Here is a 22,090-nt window from a genome sequence, read left to right as displayed (position 1 = left end):
GCTCTTTGCATCTGGTGGCCAGGGTATTGGAGTTTCAGCTTTGGCATCAGTCCTTCCAATGAATATTCAGAGCTGATTTCCTTAAGGATGGACTGGTTGGATCTCCTTGAAGTCCAAGGGATTCTCAAGAGTCTTCTCCAACACCACAGTTCAAAAGCATCAATTCTTCAGTGCTCAGCTTTCTTTTTAGTCCAACTCTCACATGCATACATGACCACTGGAAAAACCATAGCCTTGACTAGACGGACCTTTGTTAGCAAAGTAATGTCTCTGCTTTTGAATACACATGTAGTACTACATAACTATTTTAATATCAGGAAAAACAAAAGGGCCTTCCAGAAAAGATAGGGAATTAGAGTATTCTTCCAAACTCAGTCAAAAATAGTTTTATATTGTTATTATGTTGCCAGCACTGAAGACTTATCAAACAAAAATGTCATGGAGTGGACAAGGGCAGGATGGAGGTGGTAGGAAGTGTGGAGGTGGTTGGGGAACCAGTGATAAAGCTGAACGCATCTCATCCAAGGCTAGAAATGCACAGAGAGTACTTAGCACACAGAGGAGGAGGAGGCACTCAGAGACACAGAGGGAAATCGTGAAAGAATCAGCCAGGCGAGGCGGAAGTGGCGCCTCAGCGGAGCTGGAATGCGGGAAGAGATCAGGGCTGCTGTTTTTCAAAATCGGTTTTATTTGAGCGTAAGAGTCAATGCGGGATCCCTGACTTCCGTCTGCTCCACCGGCTGCTTGACTGGCTACAGCTGGGCAGCCCACCGCCAATCCTGGCTGAGCCATTGTTCTTAAGCAAAAAGAGCACAGAACATGGGCCACCTCGAGGTGATGCTTTGTTGAAGAAAACGCGTTTGATCAGGGACACACACAGGCAAAGCAACCCTGGAAGCATGTCCGTGGAGAGGAGCAATGAGCAAGGGCCGCCTTCCACGCCGTCAGGAGCTTGCCGTGATTCTGGTCTCACTGACCCCGCCTGCATCGGGGCCTGACAGCCCCCCGACTCCAGCTCCCATGTGGCCGAGCACAGCCAGGCTCCCTCCACGTCCGGGCTGGTGTGTCTGTCAGCACCTGGGGAAGATAGTGCAGTGAGTAATGAGATGCTGGGTCTAGTCTGAAATAAATGCAGTCTGAGCTCCGGACTTAGAGCCAAGTCCCTTCAGAGGCTCATTAAACGTCACTTTGTTTGTAAGGACTGAGAAAGGTGGAGACGCCTTGATTCTTGATGAAATAGAGCATCCGCCCCAGTTTGCATGGTGTTAGGGCTGGAAGGACATCCCCAGCCATTCGACCTTACCCAGCCGCCTCCCAGCATGCAGAGGCGCCACTCCCCGGCCCGCTGCCGCCTCCAGGCCACCCAGACGTCAGCCTCTTCACACTCCTCCTGGGAGCCTGCCTGACTTTCAGCACCTCCACCCCTCACATGGTGATGCCGACGCCCATCATCAGGGCTGGCTGTTCTTCAGTGTTCAGCTGGAAGGAATCCCCCTCTCTGCAGCAGCTGGTGGAAAAGAGGAAACAGGCCCCAGGTAATTCAGCAGAACCTGGCCATCTAAGGCATCTTTGTTCTCTGGATGAGTGACAGAGACCAACTTCTGCAGGAGAAAGGAACACAATGTGGTAGAGAACTGTTCGCCAATTGAAAAAAAAAAAAATGGTCAGCTACTGAATTGCACACTCAGAGGATGTGTGCAATTCAGAGGATGAATTTTGTGCTACATGAATTATATTTTAAGAAAGCTGTTCTATTAGAAAAGGAAAAGGGGAAGGCAACAAAAGAGAAATAAAACAACTCTTGACTGTAGTGGAAATTCTCAGATCAATTTTTAGCAAGAATAAACATGAAAAAAAATTTTAAATAAAATGAAACTTTAATATCTATATATTGACCTTTTTAAAGTTATATGTGTCCAGGTACCCAAAGGAAAATCTCCTTTTACCCCAGGACCTGTGTATTTAGATTTGAAGATCTTTGAGCTAGATGAATGTGAGGTTACTTTTACGTAGTAAGCACATACTACATAGATTGTTTGTGCCAATCAATAAGCTATTACAGTTTGTAATGATGCTCTTACAGAAAAAAATAATAATGGTGAGGTGATGCAGGGGGAAATCGCGAGTGATATTTTCCTTGAAGCTTTGAGATGCTGAACACTTGGTTACCCGTTGCAGCACTGCTGGAAGTGAAAGGCTGTTGTTGAATCACGCGAACACACCGGGATTCTTGGCCCCCGGAGGAGAAGAATTCAATCCGGGGCCAGAGACGAGGCTTGATCGCTCAGAGCTTTTGTGTAATCAAGTTTTATTAAAGTATAAAGGAGATAGAGAAAGCTTCTGACATAGGCATCAGAAGGGGGCAGAAAGAGTACCCCCCTGCTAGTCTTCAACTGGATGTTACATAGTCACTAGCAGTCTGTTAATGAAAGAAAGGAATGTCTTAAAATTCAGAATGGCACCAAAAGGTTTATCCTGGGCCATAAAATGATTAACTTGAATCTTAAAGAAGGGCAGAGCACCATACAAATAGTTTCATTTACATAGATTAGGGAAACAATATCTGAGTATAACATACAGGTTTGTCAAGTAGGTTCTGGGCCAAGAGGCGGAACCGACTTGGAGACCGAGTTTGGGGTAAAGGCATAGTACATTAGCATGGCTTAAGACAAACATTTCCATAAGAAAAAGGCATTGGTTATCTCTAGGCTCAAGAATAGCTAACTTCAGGGGAAACCAGGTGTCATTATGGCAACACAGTATTTTAAGAGAAACCTCTCTTTAAATTTGTATAGAGAAGGAAAAAAATATTGCTAGTTTGTTTCCTCCTGCCGCTTAAGAGAGATAAAAATGTCTGACACTTGCAGGCTATTTCGTCCATTTGGAGACCCCTCTCTCCTTGGGGACCCCTAGATTTCCTATCAACCTGCCTAGGAAATGACTCTCTCAGAAGGTTCCTTGTAACCTGAAGAATTCATTGCCTCAGCACATAGCAGGCCACGTCACTGTTCACCCTGAGCTGAGAGTTTGCTGCAAAGTCTGTTCCCGGCCATGGCGGGGTGCCCCCGCCTCCGCCTAGCGAGTGACTGTGTTGGTGTGAGCTCACACTCCTCTCTTTCAGATTACGACGTGTGTGCCGAGGCTCCCTGCGAGCAGCAGTGCACAGATAACTTCGGCCGAGTGCTGTGCACGTGCTACCCAGGATACCGCTACGACCGGGAGAGGCACCGGAGGCGGGAGAGGCCGTACTGCCTGGGTGCGTGTTACTCCCCAGCTCCGAGGGCGTGCCTTTTTCTGGCGACCCTACTGGACATTCTTCGTCAGTGGGGACGCCAGGGGCCACTTTGATCCCTCCTGTTACATCTTGATACTTGTATGGATGGAGTTGGGGTGGTACTTACATCCTGGTGCTTGTTGGATGGAGTTGGGGTGGTACTTACATCCTGGTGCTTGTTGGATGGAGTTGGGGTGGTACTGTTCTATGGGTCACTGCCTCTACCATGATTATGAAAACTGAGGGATCCTTGAGGGACGGGGTACCACTCAGATCCTCACTGGCAGTGAGATGTAAGAACATGAGAAGGAGAATATTATCAAATGAAAACTAGAATAAGGTTAACAAAAAGAATATTAGTGAGCAGAAATGGGAAAATGCAGAACGAGTGAAACGAGAAGCAGCCTCTCTCAGAAGACAACTGGTAAGAGAGATTGGGGAAGAGGAGGGGTCCGTATGGCAGGCAGGCTGGAGGTGGGTCAGGGGGAACTGAAGCCTGCCCAGGCCCACTGGACAAAGCCAGCACATCCGTCCCCACCGGCTCGCTCCTGCCACCCTCTCTCACTGGCCTTCCCAGCCCTGTTCTCCTTGGGTGTCTGAGGCAGGTTCATGGTCCTTCGTCCCTGGAGCTGCTTGTATCTTAGTGTGGTCCTTCCATGGCTAAACTGTCTCAGAAACACCCAGGCTTATTGCTTTAAAAAAAAAAAAAAAAAAAGTTTCCTAGTCTCCCCTCAGGTCCTGAGAGTAGATGCAGAAATCTACAAATGCACAGTGAAGTTTGAGTTTCAGCTCGAAGATGGACTGGGGACACAGAAGGGAGATGGGAGTAGAAAATAAAGCAGCCCCCTTCTCTGCCCCAGTGGGGGAGGGGGGCTCTGGAGAGCCTCATTTTAAGAAACGTTCCAGATGGTAGGTCTCCTGGCCTCTCCCCTGCAGCACCTGGGATGGCACCTCCCACTGACCAGGAATGGAGTGGAAACCACCCAGCGAAGAAAGGGGGACCCATGGGCTCTCCTCTGGAGGGCGAGGTACCCCCATCAGTCAGCATCTGAGGTCCCAGGTGTCGTGTCTGAGTCCAGTTGCGGTGGCCGCGGTACCCGGTTCTTTTCACCTGGGGCCAGCAGCACTGGCCTGCGGCTACGAGTTCCACCTCTTTCTCTCCCCTGGCAACCTTGTCCTCCCTGCTGCGGACAGTAGAAGCAGCCTCGTCCTTGGGCTCAGGGCACGTGGACAGAGGCAGTCAGCCCTAGGAACTGCAGAGGAGGCGTCGGCTGTGACATCTCAGTCCTCAGGTGACACAGCATAAACTGCCATGTGGGGAGCACCCAGGCGACCACGTGCCCCTCGTGGGCACACAGGGTCTGCTAGAGGTGGGTCCTGGGCAGCTGGTCCATGGAGTGGCTGGGTCGCTGCCGGCATTCTGGAGCATGGGGCGGGGCCCTCTCCTCGGGACGCGTGTGCACAGTCTGGGGCTCTGTGTCCTGGCTCCGGCCTGGTGTCCACAGCCAATGAGCAGGAGATGGGGTCTGGGCCTCCCTCTCTCCTCCTGCGGGGAGACGGTGTGGTTCCACCGGTTCAGTAGGGGAGCAGGTCTGAGACCTACACGGTTCATGTGGACTCTCGCCAGCTCCTTGTTTGATGGTGTCGTGGCTCATTTCCGCCTCACAGGAGGGGTCTGTTTGGGTCATCGATGGGGCCGAACTTTTCTGGGAAAACTCTGTCCATTAGTCCCACTGTGACTATTTTCCTTTATCAGAAGCGGCTCTAACTGGGAAGGAGCCAGCGGCCTTAGGTCACCACCACGCTGTTAGGAGCCTGTGGTCAGAAACGGATCGTAAAAACCCTCTGCACACTACGGTCTTGGTAGGAAGTGATTTCTATGAAAGTGGTTTTACAAAACATGTTGCCATCCGTTATCTCATTTCCTCTTCCAAAGAGCCCTGCAGAGTGTTTAGGGCGAACTTCAATGCCGAGTGCTCCAGTGAGACCTTCAGGGTCTAGCGGTGCCTGCCCCGAGCCACGTGACCTGGTGGCGGCATAGCCCCACCCAGGAAGCCCATCAACCGTCCTTTGGTTACCATGGTGACCTTGCTGGAAGTGCCCTTGTCTGGTCGGCCCGCGTCTCTAGCTTCCCGCATTCTCCCAGGCTCTGGCGACAGAGGTCTGGCAGAGTGTCCTTTGCTGACATTAGCAGAGGAGCCAGGCCTCTTGTGTCAGAAGTGGTCTCTTTGAGACTGAGCGTTCTCTGCATTTGGTTCAAACCCAGATATCGATGAGTGCGCCACGAGCAATGAGACGCTGTGCGCGCACATCTGCGTAAACACCCTGGGGAGCTACCGCTGTGAGTGCCGGGAGGGCTATGTCCAGGAAGAAGACGGCAGGACGTGCACCAAGGAAGACAAGTACCCCAACGACACTGGTGAGTAGGGCAAGAGGAGCATCCCGCTAATGACGGACGGGTGGACGGATGGACGGAAGGATGGATGGATGGACTGACGGACAGATGGACAGACGGGTGGGTGGATAGATGGACAGATGGACGGGTGGATGGGTGGGTGGGTAGATGGATGGATGGACGGATGGAGGGTTGGAGCGATGGACGGAGGGATGGATGGGTGGATAGACGAATGGACAGATGGACGGACGGGTGGATGGATGGATGGACGAATGGACGGATGGACGGACGGACGGATGGATGGATGGACGGACGGGTGGATGGATGGATGGATGGATGGACGAACGGACAGATGGATGGATGGGTGGGTGGGTAGATGGATGGAGGATGTATGGATGGGTGGATAGATGGATAGATGAATGGATGGATGGATGGACGGACGGATGGGTGGATGGACGGATGGACAGACGGATGGGTGGGTGGGTGGGTGGGTGGATGGATGGATGGATGGACGGATGGATAGATGACGGACGGATGGATGGATGGAGGGATGGATGGATGGGTGGGTGGATGGGCAGGCAGGCACTTGGGAACCCATAGGTTTCCTCCGGAAGCTACAGACAGGAGGTGGCATGTGTGTGAATGGCAGGTGGGATCTGGGTGAGAGAAAGGACAGAAGGTCACACCCCTGGGGACCCAGTGAACCGAGGTGCCTGTTGGCCGCAAGGCTCACGAGCTGCTCATGTACTGGGAGAAGCTGAGCACCCAGCACAGAGGGGGCGTGCTCGTGGACCGATGGGCAGGACTCAGGGACCAGCTGAGACCAAACCAGGAGGGACAGCGATGAGGCCAGATGCACCGGGTTCCCCCAAGGAAAATGAACGGGCTGAATAAAAACACGAAATGCTTCTGGGTAAGGCAGCAGTCCACCTCGGTGCTGCCGAAAGCAGAGCCTGGGGCCCTGTGCCTGTGCATGAGCCGTTACTCGGTTCACGATCAGGTGAAAAACGGAAATGGAGAGCATGGAGAACCTTTTTCTAGTCGTTCATTTTTATTGCCTTTAGTATGCCCAGTGGAGGCCTTTTAGGCGCTGACCTTTCTTCAGAGAATTTGAGCAACTCATTTGTATTCTTTTGACTGGATTCAGCTGAGACGTCTGATGGCTTAGGGATGTGATCCACCTGAGCGTCGGTCACTGCCTTCTGTAAGTGGTGGGAGAGGCCTTTGAGGCCCATATCCAACCCCGGTAGGCCCCGAAGCTGCTGGCATCTCCCTGAGCTCAGGGCCCAGCTTTGCCCCCTCAGGAGGGGAAAGAGGCAGGAACACTCCTCTCTTCGGAGAGATCAGCTGGACCTGGGCAGTCTCCGGACGGGGAGGGGGCTCCCAGGGCAAATCATCTGATCCGAGAACTGCAGGGAGAGGAAGGGACCGGGGCTGCTGGGAGCTCAGCAGGTAGTGCTTCTCCCATGTAACCTGATATTCTAAAAAGGGTGGACACTGTGGCCATCAGCCAGGGACAGCCAACAGCTGGGGAGCAGCTGCCGGGCGCAGAAAAACTACAAAGCCAACCCTGAGAGCAGCCGGGGTGAGTCATGAGCAAGCCACCGTCTATCAGGAATAATGTGAAATGTCTGCATGGAGTCAGCGCAGGGGTGGGCAATGGGGATGGTTGGACTCGATCAGAGGGCTCAGTGCGACGCTTTCTAAAGCCTGAAGCTCGGGGGGCCAGGCTGCCCAGAGGTGCGGAAAAGCAGGGGCTCACACTCTTTTGAGCATCAGGGTTGAGAAAAGAGTTTTGCCCCCACAAAGAATCTGCCTGCAATGAGGGAGACCTGGGTTCAATCCCTGGGTTTGGAAGATCCCCTGGAGAAGGGAAAGGCTACCCACTCCAGTATTCTGGCCTGGAGAATCCCATGGACTCTATAGTCCATGGTGTCGCAAAGAGTCGGACACAACTGAGCGACTTTCACCTTACTTCACTTCCAGTGAATACTCAGGGTTGATTTCCTTTGGGACTTCCCTGGTGGCTCAGATGGTAAAGCGTCTGCCTGCAATGCTGGAGACCCAGGTTCGATCCCTAAGTCGGGAGGATCCCCTTGAGAAGGAAATGGCAACCCACTCTAGTATTCTTGCCTGGAGAATCCCATGGACAGAGGAGCCTGGTAGGCTACCGTCCATGGGGTCACAAAGAGTCGAACACGACTGAGCAACTTTACATACTTACTTACTTTTTTAAAATTAGCATTTGGAATTAAAATCCTTTTTGTCCCATGGTGGAGAAGGTTTGGGGGAGGAGAATCGTCCACTTACCTCTTAGGTTATGTTCTTCACTGAAAGGAAGGATCTCACTGGAAAAAGAAAAATTGAAACACGAGGTACACTTTGCCACTGGTGTTGTGTGTAGGCTGACTTGAGAGTCAGCAAGAAGAAGGCAGCTTTCTAAATTTTCGTCTTGGAATTGGATTTATAGCTGTGCTCCGAGCCAGGGAGCCCATGGGCTTGGGCTGTGTTGTTCAGTCGCTAAGTCATGTCCTACTCTTTGCGACCCCATGGACTGCAGCACGCCAGGCCTCCATGTCCATCATCAACTCCCGGAGCCTGCTCAAACTTATGTCCATTGAGTCGGTGATGCCATCCAACCATCTCATCCTCTGTCACCCCTTCTCCTCCCGCCTTCAATCTTTGCCAGCATCAGGGTCTTTTCCAGTGAGTTGGCTCTTTGCATCCGGTGGCCAAAGTATTGGAGCTTCAGTCCTTCCAGTGAGTATTCAGGGTTGAGGGGTCCTCAACCGGGTAACCCTGTTGTGTCTTTGTCTCCCATTTCTATTCAAATGAAGTCCTGTTTACCTGGGTGTAAGGGCAGCATTGAGCAACCCAGTCTAGAGAGAACCAGCAGAGGGGGCAGCAACAACCGCTGAGTGGGGTTAGAGGCTAAGGATCTCCAAACAGCAGGACCTGAGCCATCCGTGAGCACTGCCCAGCTGGGGGTGGGGGGTGGGCTGGGGTAGCATGGTCCGACCAGAGACCCAACCTTACCTAGCAGAGACCAGAGGAGTCGGATGGAATTTCCGGAGCCTAGGGCAAGATTTTAGACTCTGAATCGACTTGTTCTTTGGCCTCGGGTGGCCTCCGCCTCTTGCACTAATTCTTAGCTTCCTCGTCCTCATCCCTCTAAAGCCACCCTGTCCAGGGATGGGTCTGAGCCAGAGGTGGTGACAGGCTGGACTGTGATGGGAGGCCCTCACCTCCAGCCTTGCTTGTGGGCAAGGTGGACTCTGAGAGGGGCTCAGCCCAAGGGCTAGGGATGGGACGGTCTCATTGCAGCTTTGAAATTAAGTCTCTTGTGCTGAGTTGGTCCTGTGACCACACTCCTGTTTCCTTTCCTGAAAGATGAATTGCACTTTTTAAAAAATATGCAAACATACACGAAGTTTCGGTACAAGAAATCAAGAATTTAAGTGATGACCAGTCAGACTTCTAAAGCTGAGAATTCAATTAAAAAAAATCGGAGTGGTCTTAAGTATTGATTGATTTTGCACCTTCTCTACTGTTACTTTCATTTAAAGACTATTTTACCTACCATTTATTGCAGCATTTTTCCACATTGTCTTCCATAGGGCTTTGTGGTCCTGGGAGATGTCAATAAGCCTTACTTTGTTTGAAAGGTTCTGTGTTCAGATGTTCAAGGAGAATGTATTTACTGTACTTGCTTCTGCAGGATTCATGATATGAGTGTATTAAATGCCTGGAGCTCGCCATTAAAGGAGTTCCCTGTAGCTCAGACAGTAAAGAATCCGCCTGCAATGCAGGAGACCCGGGTTCAATCCCTGTGTTGGGAAAATCCCGTGGAGGAGAGCATGGCAACCCACTCCAGTATTCTTGCCTGGAGAATCCCATGGACAGAGGAACCTGGTGGGCTATATCCACAGTGTCGAAAAGAGTCGGACATGACTGAGCGACTCACACACACGCGTGCCATTAAAAAAATGTTAATTTTGATTAAACCTGTACTCCCTGAAATTATTTTCTGAAGACACACTCATAAGCATCTCACAAATGGCATTGTCCTGAAAGATACAGTTTGGAAAATTCTAACGTATTAGCATCAAAGAGCTGAGCCCTGGGACCCAAAGTTGACAGGCCATCTGGTCGACTTTCAGGCAAGGATGCTGTCACCGCCGGGTGAAGCAGCCACAGTCCGAGGGTGGGCGGCGGGGAGCTGTGGGCTGCAGATCGTGGGGCCTCTCCTGGGTGAGAGCAGGCTGACGCTCGTCCGTCCTGCCCTGCAGAGAGGCAGTCGTTCCTGCTCAGTGGATGGGGCCCGTCCGTTTCGTCAGGAAGAGCGGGCTCGTGGTGGAACAGCCCAGCTCCCTGCACAGCTGAGCCTGGACTTTGAATTCTCTCTGTCCTCCCTCCTCCGCTTCCTCCAAGAATCACAGCTACAAAGAGCTGGACCGTTCCAGTTTTTAAAACTACCGTGGTATCCCACTGCCTGCCCCCAGCAGCCGCATTCTGGAAGAATCTCTCCATATTTCATTTTCAGTGACTCGTCTCTACTGAATTCACCACATAGTCACAGAGGACTCATGGTTGTTTTTCATGTTTTACTGAGAAAAACGTTCTAATGCAGGTAACCAAGGACATCAAGGGTAGGAGCTGAGGGGAGTAATTCGTCCCCATAATTAAAATTATGGGAAAGGACAGGCACATTCTATGCCTTGAACGTTAGAATCATTACTTAAACACTGGGCCCCTGAGGAGGTGGGGAGCTTTGATGATTCAGGCAACAAGAAGTGAGTGTTCTGGATTCACCTCTTCAGCGGCTGTGATGCAGCGGCAAGTTCCTTGGCTTGGGAGTCAGGAGAGCTGGTAGTCAGAGCATCTCCAGTGTCTACCAGCTGGATGTCACTGCACAGGCAGCTCTCCCGACCTCAGTTTCCTCCTCTGTAGACACAAGGGGGTTGGGCTATGTGAGTGCTGAAGACCCTTTTACCATCACAAATCTTTTTCACAATTTGATGTGATTTAGACAAAGATCCATATACTCAAAGCTATAGTTTTTCCAATAGTCATGTACCGATGTGAGAGTTGGACTTAAAGAAGGCTGAGCAGCACAGAATTGATGCTTTCAAACTGTGATGCTAGACAAGACCCTTGAGAGTCCCTTGGACTGCAAGGAGATCCAACCAGTCCATCCTAAAGGATATCAGTCCTGAATATTCATTGGAAGGACTGATGCTGAAGCTGAAGCTCCACTACCCTGGCCACCTGATGTGAAGAGCTGACTTGTTGGAAAAGACCCTGATGCTGGGAAAGATTGAGGGCAAGAGGAAAAGGGGACAACAGAGGATGCGATGGTTGGATGGCATCACTGACCCAATGGACATGAGTTCAAGCAAACTCCGGGAGCTAGTGAAGGACAGGGAAGCCTGGCATGCTGCAGTCCATGGGGACGAAAAGAGTTGGATACAACTGAGCGACTGAACAACAACAAAGTGTCAGTGGAAGTAACTTAAGCCCTGCCAGCCCCATGAGTCCCTGAGCGGCTTTTGTTTCTTTGTGCTTTTATCTAAGCGAGTTTGAAAGGCATGCATGGCCTCAGCACCTTCTAAACCCAGAACTTTGTCCTACAGTATCTAAAGATGAAGAATTATCATCCAGATATTTAGCTGTAAGGAAAGTTAGGAACCAGACCAGCCCCGCATCTGGGACGCCAGAGGCTGCTGCGCAGTTTCATCCGTTTTGGACTAATTCTTAAGCCCATATTTCATCACAGTCATTTTTCTTTTGAAGAAGAGATAATGATGGAGTGTAAACACATGTGATCTAAATCCCTCTTCCAAAATCCACCCCTCTCCCCCTCTTTTTCTTTAAACTTTGCGTTGTCTGCCATCTGTAATGTTAGAAGAGTTTTAAATCGACCACAGCCTCAGGTCATTCTTCAGGAAGTGCGTAGACAGCAGAAGGGCTGGCCTTCGAACGGTTTCTGCTCACGGCAGGGTGGTCGTGTGCCCACGAGCATCAGGATGCCAGCATCTGGCCAGTAGGCAGGAAGAGCACACTCCGCCACTTTGATCTTTGTCTCTCTTCAAATATGCGTCTGGAGCCAGTGACGTCACCGCCAGGACATCTGTGGTCCCGATGCAGAGACAAGGACGTGCTGGCTCCATCGTAATTAGCTTGCTGGTCTCTCTTTTTCAACTTCTGTTTTGTTTTTGGTTTTTTTCCTGATAAAGTGACCTTGACCCCCAACATCACTTATTACAGGGACAGCCAGGTGTTTCATATAACTTTCAGGCTCCACTAATCCATAGATCAGCCATTCTCAACCTGAGGAGCTTTCAAAGGCTGATACCATTCCCTTTCTGTGACCCCCTTATGGGTGGGGTGCAATATGGTCTTCAGGAATTTTAAACAGCTCCCCACCACCACCCTAGATAGTTGCAATGTGCCACCAGAATTGAATACTACCCACCAGGCACAAATCTGCAGTCAACTTTTAAAACCATATGTATTTGGTGACTCTGCCTGTATGAAACATGTTGAGACCATCCTTTAGTTTTTCCAAATTTGTTAAATATTACTAATATGGTATCTCAGGAATTCTGTTTATAATGCTTGCGATGTACAGCTCCCTCAACTTCAGTAAAAATTAGAGCTACATGCCCCGCTGTGGCTTGTCGATGATACTGCACCTTTGAAATCTGAAGGCGTTGGAACAGGGTAAGGGATGGCTCTCTTAACGTGGTCGTGGTCAGACGCATGACCCCATCATTAATGGAGAGTCAGAGATGTCTACCCACATTTCTAAAAGAATTACTAATGTACCCTGCATGGGATTTTCTTAGCTCCACATCTTACTGTATCCTGCACTAGAATAGGATACATGAGCTCTGATTCAGGATAGATTGCATGTTCTGCGTCTGCACACACCATTATTATCTTCAGACCCTCTGGAAGCTCTTTCCAAAGGATGATGCAAAGAGCCCTCCCTTGATCTATAATTTTGCAGGATTAATAAACGACGATAGCCAACCATGACAAGGATACTAACGTTTCTCGGGTGCTTGCCATTTACCAGGCACTGCTCTGGTGTCTTACAGGAGTTGTCTCAGTGCCTCGTGGCACCCACAGGTGACGGCAGTTACGGTTGTTTTACCGGTCCAGGAAGGGATGGTCGCAGAAGCTGTGACTTAGAGTCAGCGGCAGGATTCGAGCCCTGATCATCCAACTCTGCCAAAGCCTCCACTCCTTACTCTGCTCCTCTGTGACTGTGGCAGCTTCCAGAGGCTTTGGGACAAAGTTGCCCTTGTTCTCTGAGTTTTGATAACTCCAAAGAGGGACAGGGAACAGGCCAGGGATTTCCAGGTGAGCCGTTGTTCGGCAGAGCTGTTTCCCTGTAGCAGTGATGCTGAACTCAAAGGTGCTTCAGAGTCACTTGGAGACTTGGATGGAAAGTCTCCAGCACCAGGCCACACTCCCAGGATCCGGGCTCTCTCGGAACCCATATGCTGCTGCTGTCTCTGGCCTAGTGGTCACACGTGAGCCCACCTGGCAGGCTGCCCTCGGTGTCCTGGGCAGAACCCCCAGGAGCGCCCACCACAGACCCTGTAAGTGCTCGCCCTCTGCACACGGCTTCCCGGGAAACCTAACCCAGATGGCAGCCCTTCGGTACATCTTACTTTCCTCATCTGTAAAGAAGGTTGAACTAAAGATGCATCGATTCTAACATTCCACGATCTGAATGAAATAGCATCCAGAGCCTGGTAAAGAGGTTTATTATTGAGAAAATATCAAGTGGCCTTAATCACACCAATACCCGATAAGTTTAGCTGAGTGTATAAAAACAGAAATGGACAGATGGGCTTTTAACCCTTGTTTGTGATGGACCGGTTCTGCCAGCAGGGCTGGTTCCTTAAAAGGAAGGTTGATCTCTAATTGTTGAACAGGTATCCTCATTTATTTTACATTGTCGGCACCTCATATGGGGCTTGGTAAATAGCAGATTTTCCATAACTGATAAGAGGGAGAGAGAGATGGATGGAGGGATGGATGCACAGATAAATGGATGAGAGATAAGTGAGTGGGGAGATGGGATGGATGAGACTGATAGATGTGTTATCGGATGGGACAGCATATATTGACCAGTAGATGGGTTGAAAGGGATGAATGCTAACTTGGGAGAGCTGGATGTCCTCCAGCTGTCCTTAAACCTAACAAACCTGGGCTTCCTGTGCAGAAGTCCACCATCCTTTGCCGTCCGCACAACCAAAGGTGGGTAAGGGCTTTAGTCCTTTACCACCAAGCGTCTTCTTGCATGAAAATTCCATCCCATCCTTATTATGCTGGAGATGGATCTAAACTAGTTCTCCTCCACGTTCAAGCTATGTGTGTTCAAGCTCCAAAGGCAAGTGGACTCGTAAATGGTACAGTAAAAGGGAATAAAGAGTCTAAAGGGAATTGCCTGATTGGGCTCAGATTCAGGAAATCTCAGTTCTAAACCCAAATCAGTTAATGACTTGCTGGATAACTTTCCTGACATCACCAAACCTTAGTTTTCCCTCATTCTGTTGTTCGTGTTAATCCCAGAATCCTTGACAGTTTTATCAGGCAAAGGGAATTCAAAGAGCTTGGTGGGCCTCTGCCAGACACCCTCTCCTGTTTACTGGAACCCAGCCTTGTGCCAAGGATTTAATAGGCATCACCCCAGTTCGTCCTCACAATAGGCCTGGGTCATAGGAATTCCAGTGTCATGGTTGAAGAAATTGGGGCTCATAGTGGTGAGATCACTTCCTTGAGGTCCCCGAGCTAGTGACGGCACTGGGGTGCGCACCCTATGCTGACTGAGGAGGTCGTGCCCTTAACCGGCATTTCACCAGCTCCACTTCACCTCCTTCAGGCGAAGACTTTTTCACAGCTCGTCGTGACACAGCTGTGACGTGAATGGAACCAGTCTCCCACGGGTATCAACTGAGCGGGGCACAGGGGAAGCTCCTGGTGGGACGGAATGAGCCTAGAAGACGGGGATGAGCAAGCATCCTGGTTATATCGCACACACAAAGGATTTAGAAAGAGGCTGCCTTGGTAAAGAACCCACCTGCAATGCAGGAGACCCCAGGTTCAATCCCTGGGTCGGGAAGATCTGCTGGAGAAGGGACAGGCTACCCACTCCAGTATTCTTGGGCTTCCCTTGGTGGCTCAGCTGGTAAAGAATCCGCCTGCAATGCGGGAGACCTGGATTCGACATCCCTGGGTTGGGAAGATCCCCTAGAGAAGGGAAAGGCTGCCCACTCCAGTATTCTGGCCTGGAGAATTCTGTGGACTGTATGGGGTCACAGAGAGTCAGACACGACTGAGCGACTTTCACTTTTTTGCCCTTCTCCCAGAGGTTCAAATGCCTTACCCAGTCAACGCTGAGAACAGAGCTTCAGGCTGTGTATTCAGGCATCATGGTGTTGCTTACGGCTGCTCAGCAAGACCGAGAGCCTCTTCCCCCGCCTCTGCCTGCTGGCTTGAGAAGTGGGTTCCCAGCGTGTGTCCTCCAAGCCTCAGGCCTCCCACGCAGCACGGGGGGGTGCATTTGGCCAATGAGCTCTGAACATGCTCTACCTTCCACCATGCGCTGCTGCTGTGGGTCTGAGAACTCAGCTGCCAAGTTGCCCTCAGGCATCCTCCCCTCCCAGAGAGTGTCTCCCAGACGAGCTGTCTCGGTTGTGGAGGCTACGTGTCTGGGATCACGGTGTCTGTGGGGTTGCCCCCTCATGAGGGCTCTGATGGAGAATGTTCCAGGTCTCTCTTCCAGCTACTGGTGGGTTTCCAGAAGTTTTTTTTCCCAGAAGGAAAGGGCTTTATTTTTATCTCTAACCATAGCTTTACAAGCAAGTTTTGTTTTTTCTTTAGTTGCAGTGTAGTTTGGGTTTCCCAGGTGGCACTCGTATAAGGAACTCTCTTGCCAATGCAGGAGATGTAAGAGACGTGAGTTCGATCCCTGATTTGGGAAGATCCCCTGGAGGAGGGCATGGCTACCCACTCCAGTATTCTTGCCTGGAGAATCCCCATAGAGAAGCCTGGTGGGCTACAGTCCACGAGGTCGCAAAGAGTCGGAGACGACTGAGTGACTAAGCCACACAGCATGAAGGCTGTGTAGCTACTGGGTCATGTCGCTGTTTGGCATTTCCTTAGAGAAACGTGATTTTTCAGAAAGCACGGCGCTCCCGATGCTTTACGGGACAGCACTGGGGCCTGTCCCGTCTGCCCCTGGATTGGCGTGCCCAGGGCGCCTGGCACTTCTTCCACTGATGTTCCTTCTCAGCGCCTAGCCCTGGTCTGGGACCCCGCCTAGCCTGGCTGCACACTCTTTGAACAGCTGGATCATCAGAGGTAATCCAGTCCAGCTTTGTGAGCACTGCCCTGAGTCCTGTCACCTGGGCTTGGGGGATGATTTATGCCTTGTGAATGCTAGCTCTTAGAGGGGAGTGTAAATCGTGTCGGGTTGCTAGAGCCTGCCTCGTGGTAAAAGGGCCACGGCTCACTTTTTCACACGTGGAAGAGGAAGGTGCTAGGGTGACTAAGGGGAAACAGCTGAGCCTAGAGTGTGAGAGGGTCCCCTCCGCTGAACCCATGACCCAGGCATGCCGTCAGCAGCCCAAGAGCTATAAAATCGCCAGCCTCCATCCCTTGCGGATTTTGGCATCAGCCGGCCCACCTGGGACCACCCTGCCTGACGTGGTCTCCTGGGGGCTGGATGCCCGCAGCCTTGCAGGCAGACTCGAGTCCGTCTCTTCCCTCAGGGCACGACGACGAGAAGGCGGAGAACGCGGTCCGAGCCGCCACCTGCCGTGCCACGTGCAAGGAGTTCCACCAGGTGAAGCAGACCGTGCTGCAGCTGAAGCAGAAGGTGCGTGCCGGGCGCGTTAGAAACCATCGCGTAAGATGAAGGGAAGCGGGGGGATGTCTGGAAGCAAGAAGACAGTGTCCACCCATGGCTTGGTTGGATATTCCCTGAGATTGGTGCCAACTAGGCTTTGCCCAACCACCCTCGGAGCTCAGTATAGTTCAACAGAACAACGAAGGCAGGACGTTGGTGGTGGTGGTGGTTCAGTCGCTCAGTTGCGTCCGACTCTTCGCAAACCCACAGACTGCAGCACACCAGGCCTCTCTGTCCTTCACTGCCTGCCAGAGTTTGCTCAAACTCATGTCCATTGAGTCAGTGATGCCATCCAGCCATCTCATCCTCTCTCATCCCCTTCTCCTGCTTTCGATCTTTACCAGCATCAGGGTCTTTTCCAATGAGTCAGCCCTTTTGCATCATGTGGCCAAAGTTTTTGAGCTTCAGCATCATTCCTTCCACTGAATATTCAGACTTAATATCCTTTAGGATTGACTGGTTTTATCTCCTTGCTGTCCAAGGGACTCTCAAGCATCTTTTCCAACATCACACTTTGAAAGCAATGACTAGTAAAATAGACTGCTAGGTAAGGGGCACAGGAGAATCAGAGAGAACGAACTATGATTCATGCAGCTTTTTGTGAAATGAACATCCCGACACGTGGCCCTTTCATGATTCTAAATAGGATACAGTACAGTCATCGTTTGCCTGTGTTTTATCAATAGCAAACATCTTTATAAACTTCCACAGCTGGTGATGAATTCCTGTAGCAGCTTTATTTTTCACGTTTAAAAGTTACAGCCTGTACGTTGGGCTCCACGCACCTGGGAGAGCAGTGCCTTGGGAACATCATGTCACCAAGCGGGAGGACTGACTCCCTTTGTCTGAGGCTCCCATGCATGTCTGATGGACCAGATTTCTAGTAACGTCGTTGTGCTGAGAGGAATGCCCCTGGGGGGATTTAGAACCCTGAAATCCTGTCGAAGGCCCAGGTCGATGGTGTTTATTATACCTGAGGTCAGTGAATTCACCAGTCTGTCAGCAGCTCAGAAATTGCTCTTCTGCTGGTAAAACATAAACTTGCTAGTTTATTTAATTGCTTCTCCTGAAGGCTCTTAGTACATCAAAGAGGTGTGTGTGATCTGTTTAACTTTGGCATCTAGTTATTGTAAAGGGCGAAAGGGTACGATTAGACAGTATTGCTTTTCTGTGTTCAACAAACATGCAGGCACGTGAGATCCATAGCTTCCCGTGAAACAGGCAGGTCAGTAGGCTGAGAAGATCAATGGCTCTGCCGGCTTGTGGTACACTGGTGGTGAAGATCTCTCAGCTTTAACAGAAGCATGTACGTGTGTGACGTTCCAGTTCCCAAATAGCTTGTAATCTGATCGACCAGGCAGAAAGCCTTGTAGGTGCATCAGTGTAAATTCAGAGTTCTAAATAATACTCCCCACAGAGATATCCTCAGGTTGAAACTTGGATTGGTATCAGTATTTACAGAGTTGAGTCTGAAAAAGAGTTCATGGACGAAGCTTGCATTTCATAGGCCAGAGGATTTCGGGCCTGAGGGAGGCAGTTGATGAATGATGGACATCTCAAGGCCCAGTGCTCGTCTCCGTTTTCTTCTCTGGAGAATTAATAATCCAAAAGCGACAGAGAAGCTCTTTCTAGCCTGAGTGATTTTGAGAGTCACTGCTGCTAAGTCTCGCTGGTTCAGAGATTCAGTTGCTAATTCACCATCTGGCTCTCCCCTCACCTCCCTGCAGTGTTTTATGATCCATGAGAGAAGAAATGTTATGAAGAACTTGAAATGTTGTGTTCCCCTAAGGCCCTTGTAGGTGAGCTGCTCACAGATCCAGCGACAATACTTGGTAGCCCTGCAGTGACTCTCAGGCACGGGATTTGGCCTGGAATTGGTCTGCCTTATACTGAGTTCTCCTAAAGGAGGCTTGGTGGTGAAGACTCCGCCTGCCAATGCAGGAGAACCCAGGCTCGATCCCTGGGTGGGGATGATCCCCTGGAGGTGGAAATGGCAACCCACTCCAGTGTCCTTGCCTGGAGAATCCCATGGACAGAGGAGCCTGGTGGGCTATGGTCCATGGGGTCGCAGAGTCGGACACGCCTGAGCGACTGAGCACGCACATGCATGCCAGGTTCTCCTGCAAGCCCACTGTGGCAAGTGGGCTAAAGCTGACGTTAAAGGAACTTCACAAGGAACAATCCTTTTTTACTTTTTTTGCCTATTTCTTTCGTTTTTGGCTGCACTGGGTCTTCGTCGCTGTGCAGGGCTTTCTTGGGCTGCGGTGTGTGGGTCTCTCATTGCAGCGGCTTCTCTTGTTGTGGAGCACGGGCTCTAGGACACGCGGGCTTCAGTAGTTACAGCACAGGCGCTTAGTGGCTCTGCCCCCTGTGGGATCTTCCCTGAGCAGGGATCGAACCCATGTCCCTTGCATTGGCAGGTGGATTCTTACCCACTGTACCACCGGGGGACCTCCAGAACAACGCATTGTTAAAGGTGCCTAGTAGAATGTGTTGTTCTGCAGTTGATGAAGCAGTTTCACAGCCAGGATCCCGTTAAATTCTCACCGGATACCCATATTGTCAGAGAGCTGCAGTCGCTGCCCGGGAGGCAGAGCGGACCCTCAGTCTAGGTCTCCTGACCCCTCCTCCTGCAGTGCCGCGGGGCTTGTCGGTTGCATGTCAGCCTCCGCTCGCTGCTGCTGACGCCAGCTGTTCTGTGCGAGACAGGGCATGGGACAGCTGCCCACATACACTTCGGCTCAGAAGTAGGTTACTGGGTGTCCTGGACCGTGGCCAACCCCGCCACGTAAAACCGTGCGCAGATGTGTTGAACGACACCGTGAGGGTGCAGTCAGCGAAATCCTGACGTGGGAAGCTCTGCAGGGCCGATGCCCTGGGCTCCTGATGGGTAGAGGCTAAGGACAGGAAAGGTGGAGCAGCCCCCTGCAGGTTAAAGCAGCTTAAAAGATGTCTTGTTTTTTTTAAGTGAGCGAGACTAAACCAAAGCATCTAGGCCTGCACAGTTGGGCCATAAATTATTTTTTAAAGCATAGGAAGTGATTAAAACCAGGATAGTAGTTACTTTGGGGGGAAGGAGGGGTGATTGGGTCAGGGCCTATGGACAAAGTTCTGATGTTTGACTTGGGTGTTCATTAAAAGGGTGTTTGTGTTATAAGATTTCACTTAGATATAGATTTGTGGGAATTTTGTTTTGCTTTGTTTGGGTACATTTTTTAAATTTACTTGTTTTTGGCCACACCAGCACACATGGGATCTTAGTTTCCCAACCAGAACTTGAACCTGTGCCCGCGGCATTAGAAGCACAGAGTCCCAACTGCTGGACCACCAGGGAAGTCCCCAGATTCTGTGCTTTTATTTTCCAATTGAAAAAAAAATTTTTTTAATGGTGTAAAGATTCCATCATTTAATTTACAGGGAGGGGTCATGGTCCCATCAGAACACTGAAGAAAAATCTGAGCCAAGGGACCAGTTTTTCAATTTATTATGTTTTTTAATGATATGAAGAAATTATTATTTTTTCAGGTTTGACTTTTTAATTGAAATATAGTTGATTTACAATGTTATATTGGTTTCAAGTGTTCAACATCATCAATATTTTTATAGGTCATATTCCATTTTAAATTATTATGAAATATTGGCTATATCCCCTGTGCTATACAATGTACTGTTGTGGTTTATTTGTTTTATACATAGTAGTTTCTACTTCTTAATCCCCTGCCCTTTCCCTCTCCCCTGTGGCAACCGCCACTTTCTTCTCTGTATCTGGTAGTTGTCCGTTTTGTTATATTCATTCATTTGCTTTATGCTTTGATTCCACCTGCAAGTAATCACAGTATTTGGCCTTCTCTAACTTATTTTACTTAGTACAGTGCTCTCCTAGTTCATCCATGTTGCTGCAGATGGAAAATTTTCATTCTTTTTTGTATATCCAAAGAAAACAAAGACTTAGATGGTAAAAGCTCTTCCTGCAATGCAGGAGACCCGGGTTCAATCCCTGGGTCAGGAAGATCCCCTGGAGAAGGGAATGGCTACCACTCCAGCATTCTTGCCTGAGAAATCCCATGGACAGAGGAGCCTGGTGGGCTACAGTCCATGGGGTTGCAAAGAGGCAGACATGACTGACTGACTAACACTTTCAAAGAAAACAAAAATGCTAATTCAAAAACATACATGCCACCCAGTGTTCATAGCGCATGATTTACAACAGCCAACGGGAGCAACCTAAGCGTCAATCAGCGGACGAGTGGATAAGGAAGCCATGGCCTGTGACGGGCTGGGAAATGATGAATGACAAGAAGGCACAGAATGAAGATTTGCCTTAAACAAGCTTCCTGTCTTAGCTGAGAAACCAAGCCCACTGCGGAGGTCAGCCCACATGGCCGAGTAGGGTGGTGCCACCAGCGGAAGCTTCAGAAGCGAGAGACCAACGAGCTTTCCCAAGCGTGAGCAGCTTTGCAAGCTGGCGGCAGCTCCTTTACTCTAGCGCAGCCTTTCTTGCCAGCAGACTGTGGCTTCTCAACGTTCCTCTGCGACCTCAGTCTAGCTGCTCTGTACAATGGGTCTTCTCAGGAGGCCTGAGAAGACTAATCCGCATGAAAGTGACCGCAGGCTGCTTTGCTGAGTATCATGAGTAACAGTAAGAGAGTCAGCTGGGTGTTGTGGTGAGGACCACAGATTCCAGAAACAGATGCGCTTGGTTTAAGCCCTTGCCCCACTACTTTCTGGCTGTGTGACCCTGGGTAAGTGACTTAACCTCTCTGTGTCACAGTTCTAGAAAAAGAAGATAACAGTAATACGTACTACATAGGACTTCATAATCATCAAGTGAGTAAATATTTATAAAGGGCTTAGAATAGTCCCTGCCACCTAGAAAGAGCTCTGTAAATGTTCTCCAGAATATAGGAAACGTGAATTATAAGTGCTAATAAAGTGCTTTACAGGCCGCACCTCATTTGTCCCAATAGCCCTGCGAGGTAGGTGCTTTATTACCAAGGCCAGTATGAGATACTGATATCCATAATTCCACTGACTGATTGGAACCCACAAGAAATGCAGACTCTTCTTACAAACTTCTTCCCAAACACCTGCGCCCCCTCAAGCCCGCCGTCTGCGGTGTCTGTGTAGAACGTCAAGCCAGGATTTCCGGCCGACTGCCTCCCAGGCCCAGCACATTTACTCTGTGCTTGTCCTGAGGACACTTAAGAGGTCTAACTGGCGGGAGCCAGGAGGTAATTACCCAGCAGGAGCCCAGCCAGGAAGCTGAGGTCGATGTTGACGGGGTCACCTCATGAACTTTACAAGGAAGCAAAGAAAGCTGGACAGGGCATGGAGTGGGCTGGGCTTGGTTATAACATTTTCATCCAAAGACTTGCTCGTCTGGTCCGAACCTCTAGTTTTATAGACATGAAGATGAGAACCTGGAAAGGCGAAGGGACCCACCCAGAGTCACACGGCTACCTACAAACAGCCAGGAGCAACCCCCGACCCCCGC

General features: G+C 50.2%; 1 protein-coding gene across 1 annotated transcript in view; it reads left to right on the top strand.

Moving 5' to 3' along the window:
• CCBE1 (collagen and calcium binding EGF domains 1) overlaps nucleotides 1-22,090 on the top strand; it is a 244,193-nt gene that overhangs the window by 204,054 nt on the left and 18,049 nt on the right. The window contains exons 4-6 of the mRNA XM_055559581.1: nucleotides 3,122-3,256; nucleotides 5,541-5,693; nucleotides 16,460-16,566. Coding sequence (XP_055415556.1) covers nucleotides 3,122-3,256; nucleotides 5,541-5,693; nucleotides 16,460-16,566 — 395 coding nt within the window. The remainder of the gene's footprint in view (nucleotides 1-3,121; nucleotides 3,257-5,540; nucleotides 5,694-16,459; nucleotides 16,567-22,090) is intronic.

Source organism: Bubalus kerabau, chromosome 21, assembly GCF_029407905.1.
Source record: "Bubalus kerabau isolate K-KA32 ecotype Philippines breed swamp buffalo chromosome 21, PCC_UOA_SB_1v2, whole genome shotgun sequence".
Classification (NCBI taxonomy): domain Eukaryota; kingdom Metazoa; phylum Chordata; class Mammalia; order Artiodactyla; family Bovidae; genus Bubalus; species Bubalus kerabau.
This window is presented reverse-complemented; position numbering and strand designations above follow the sequence as displayed.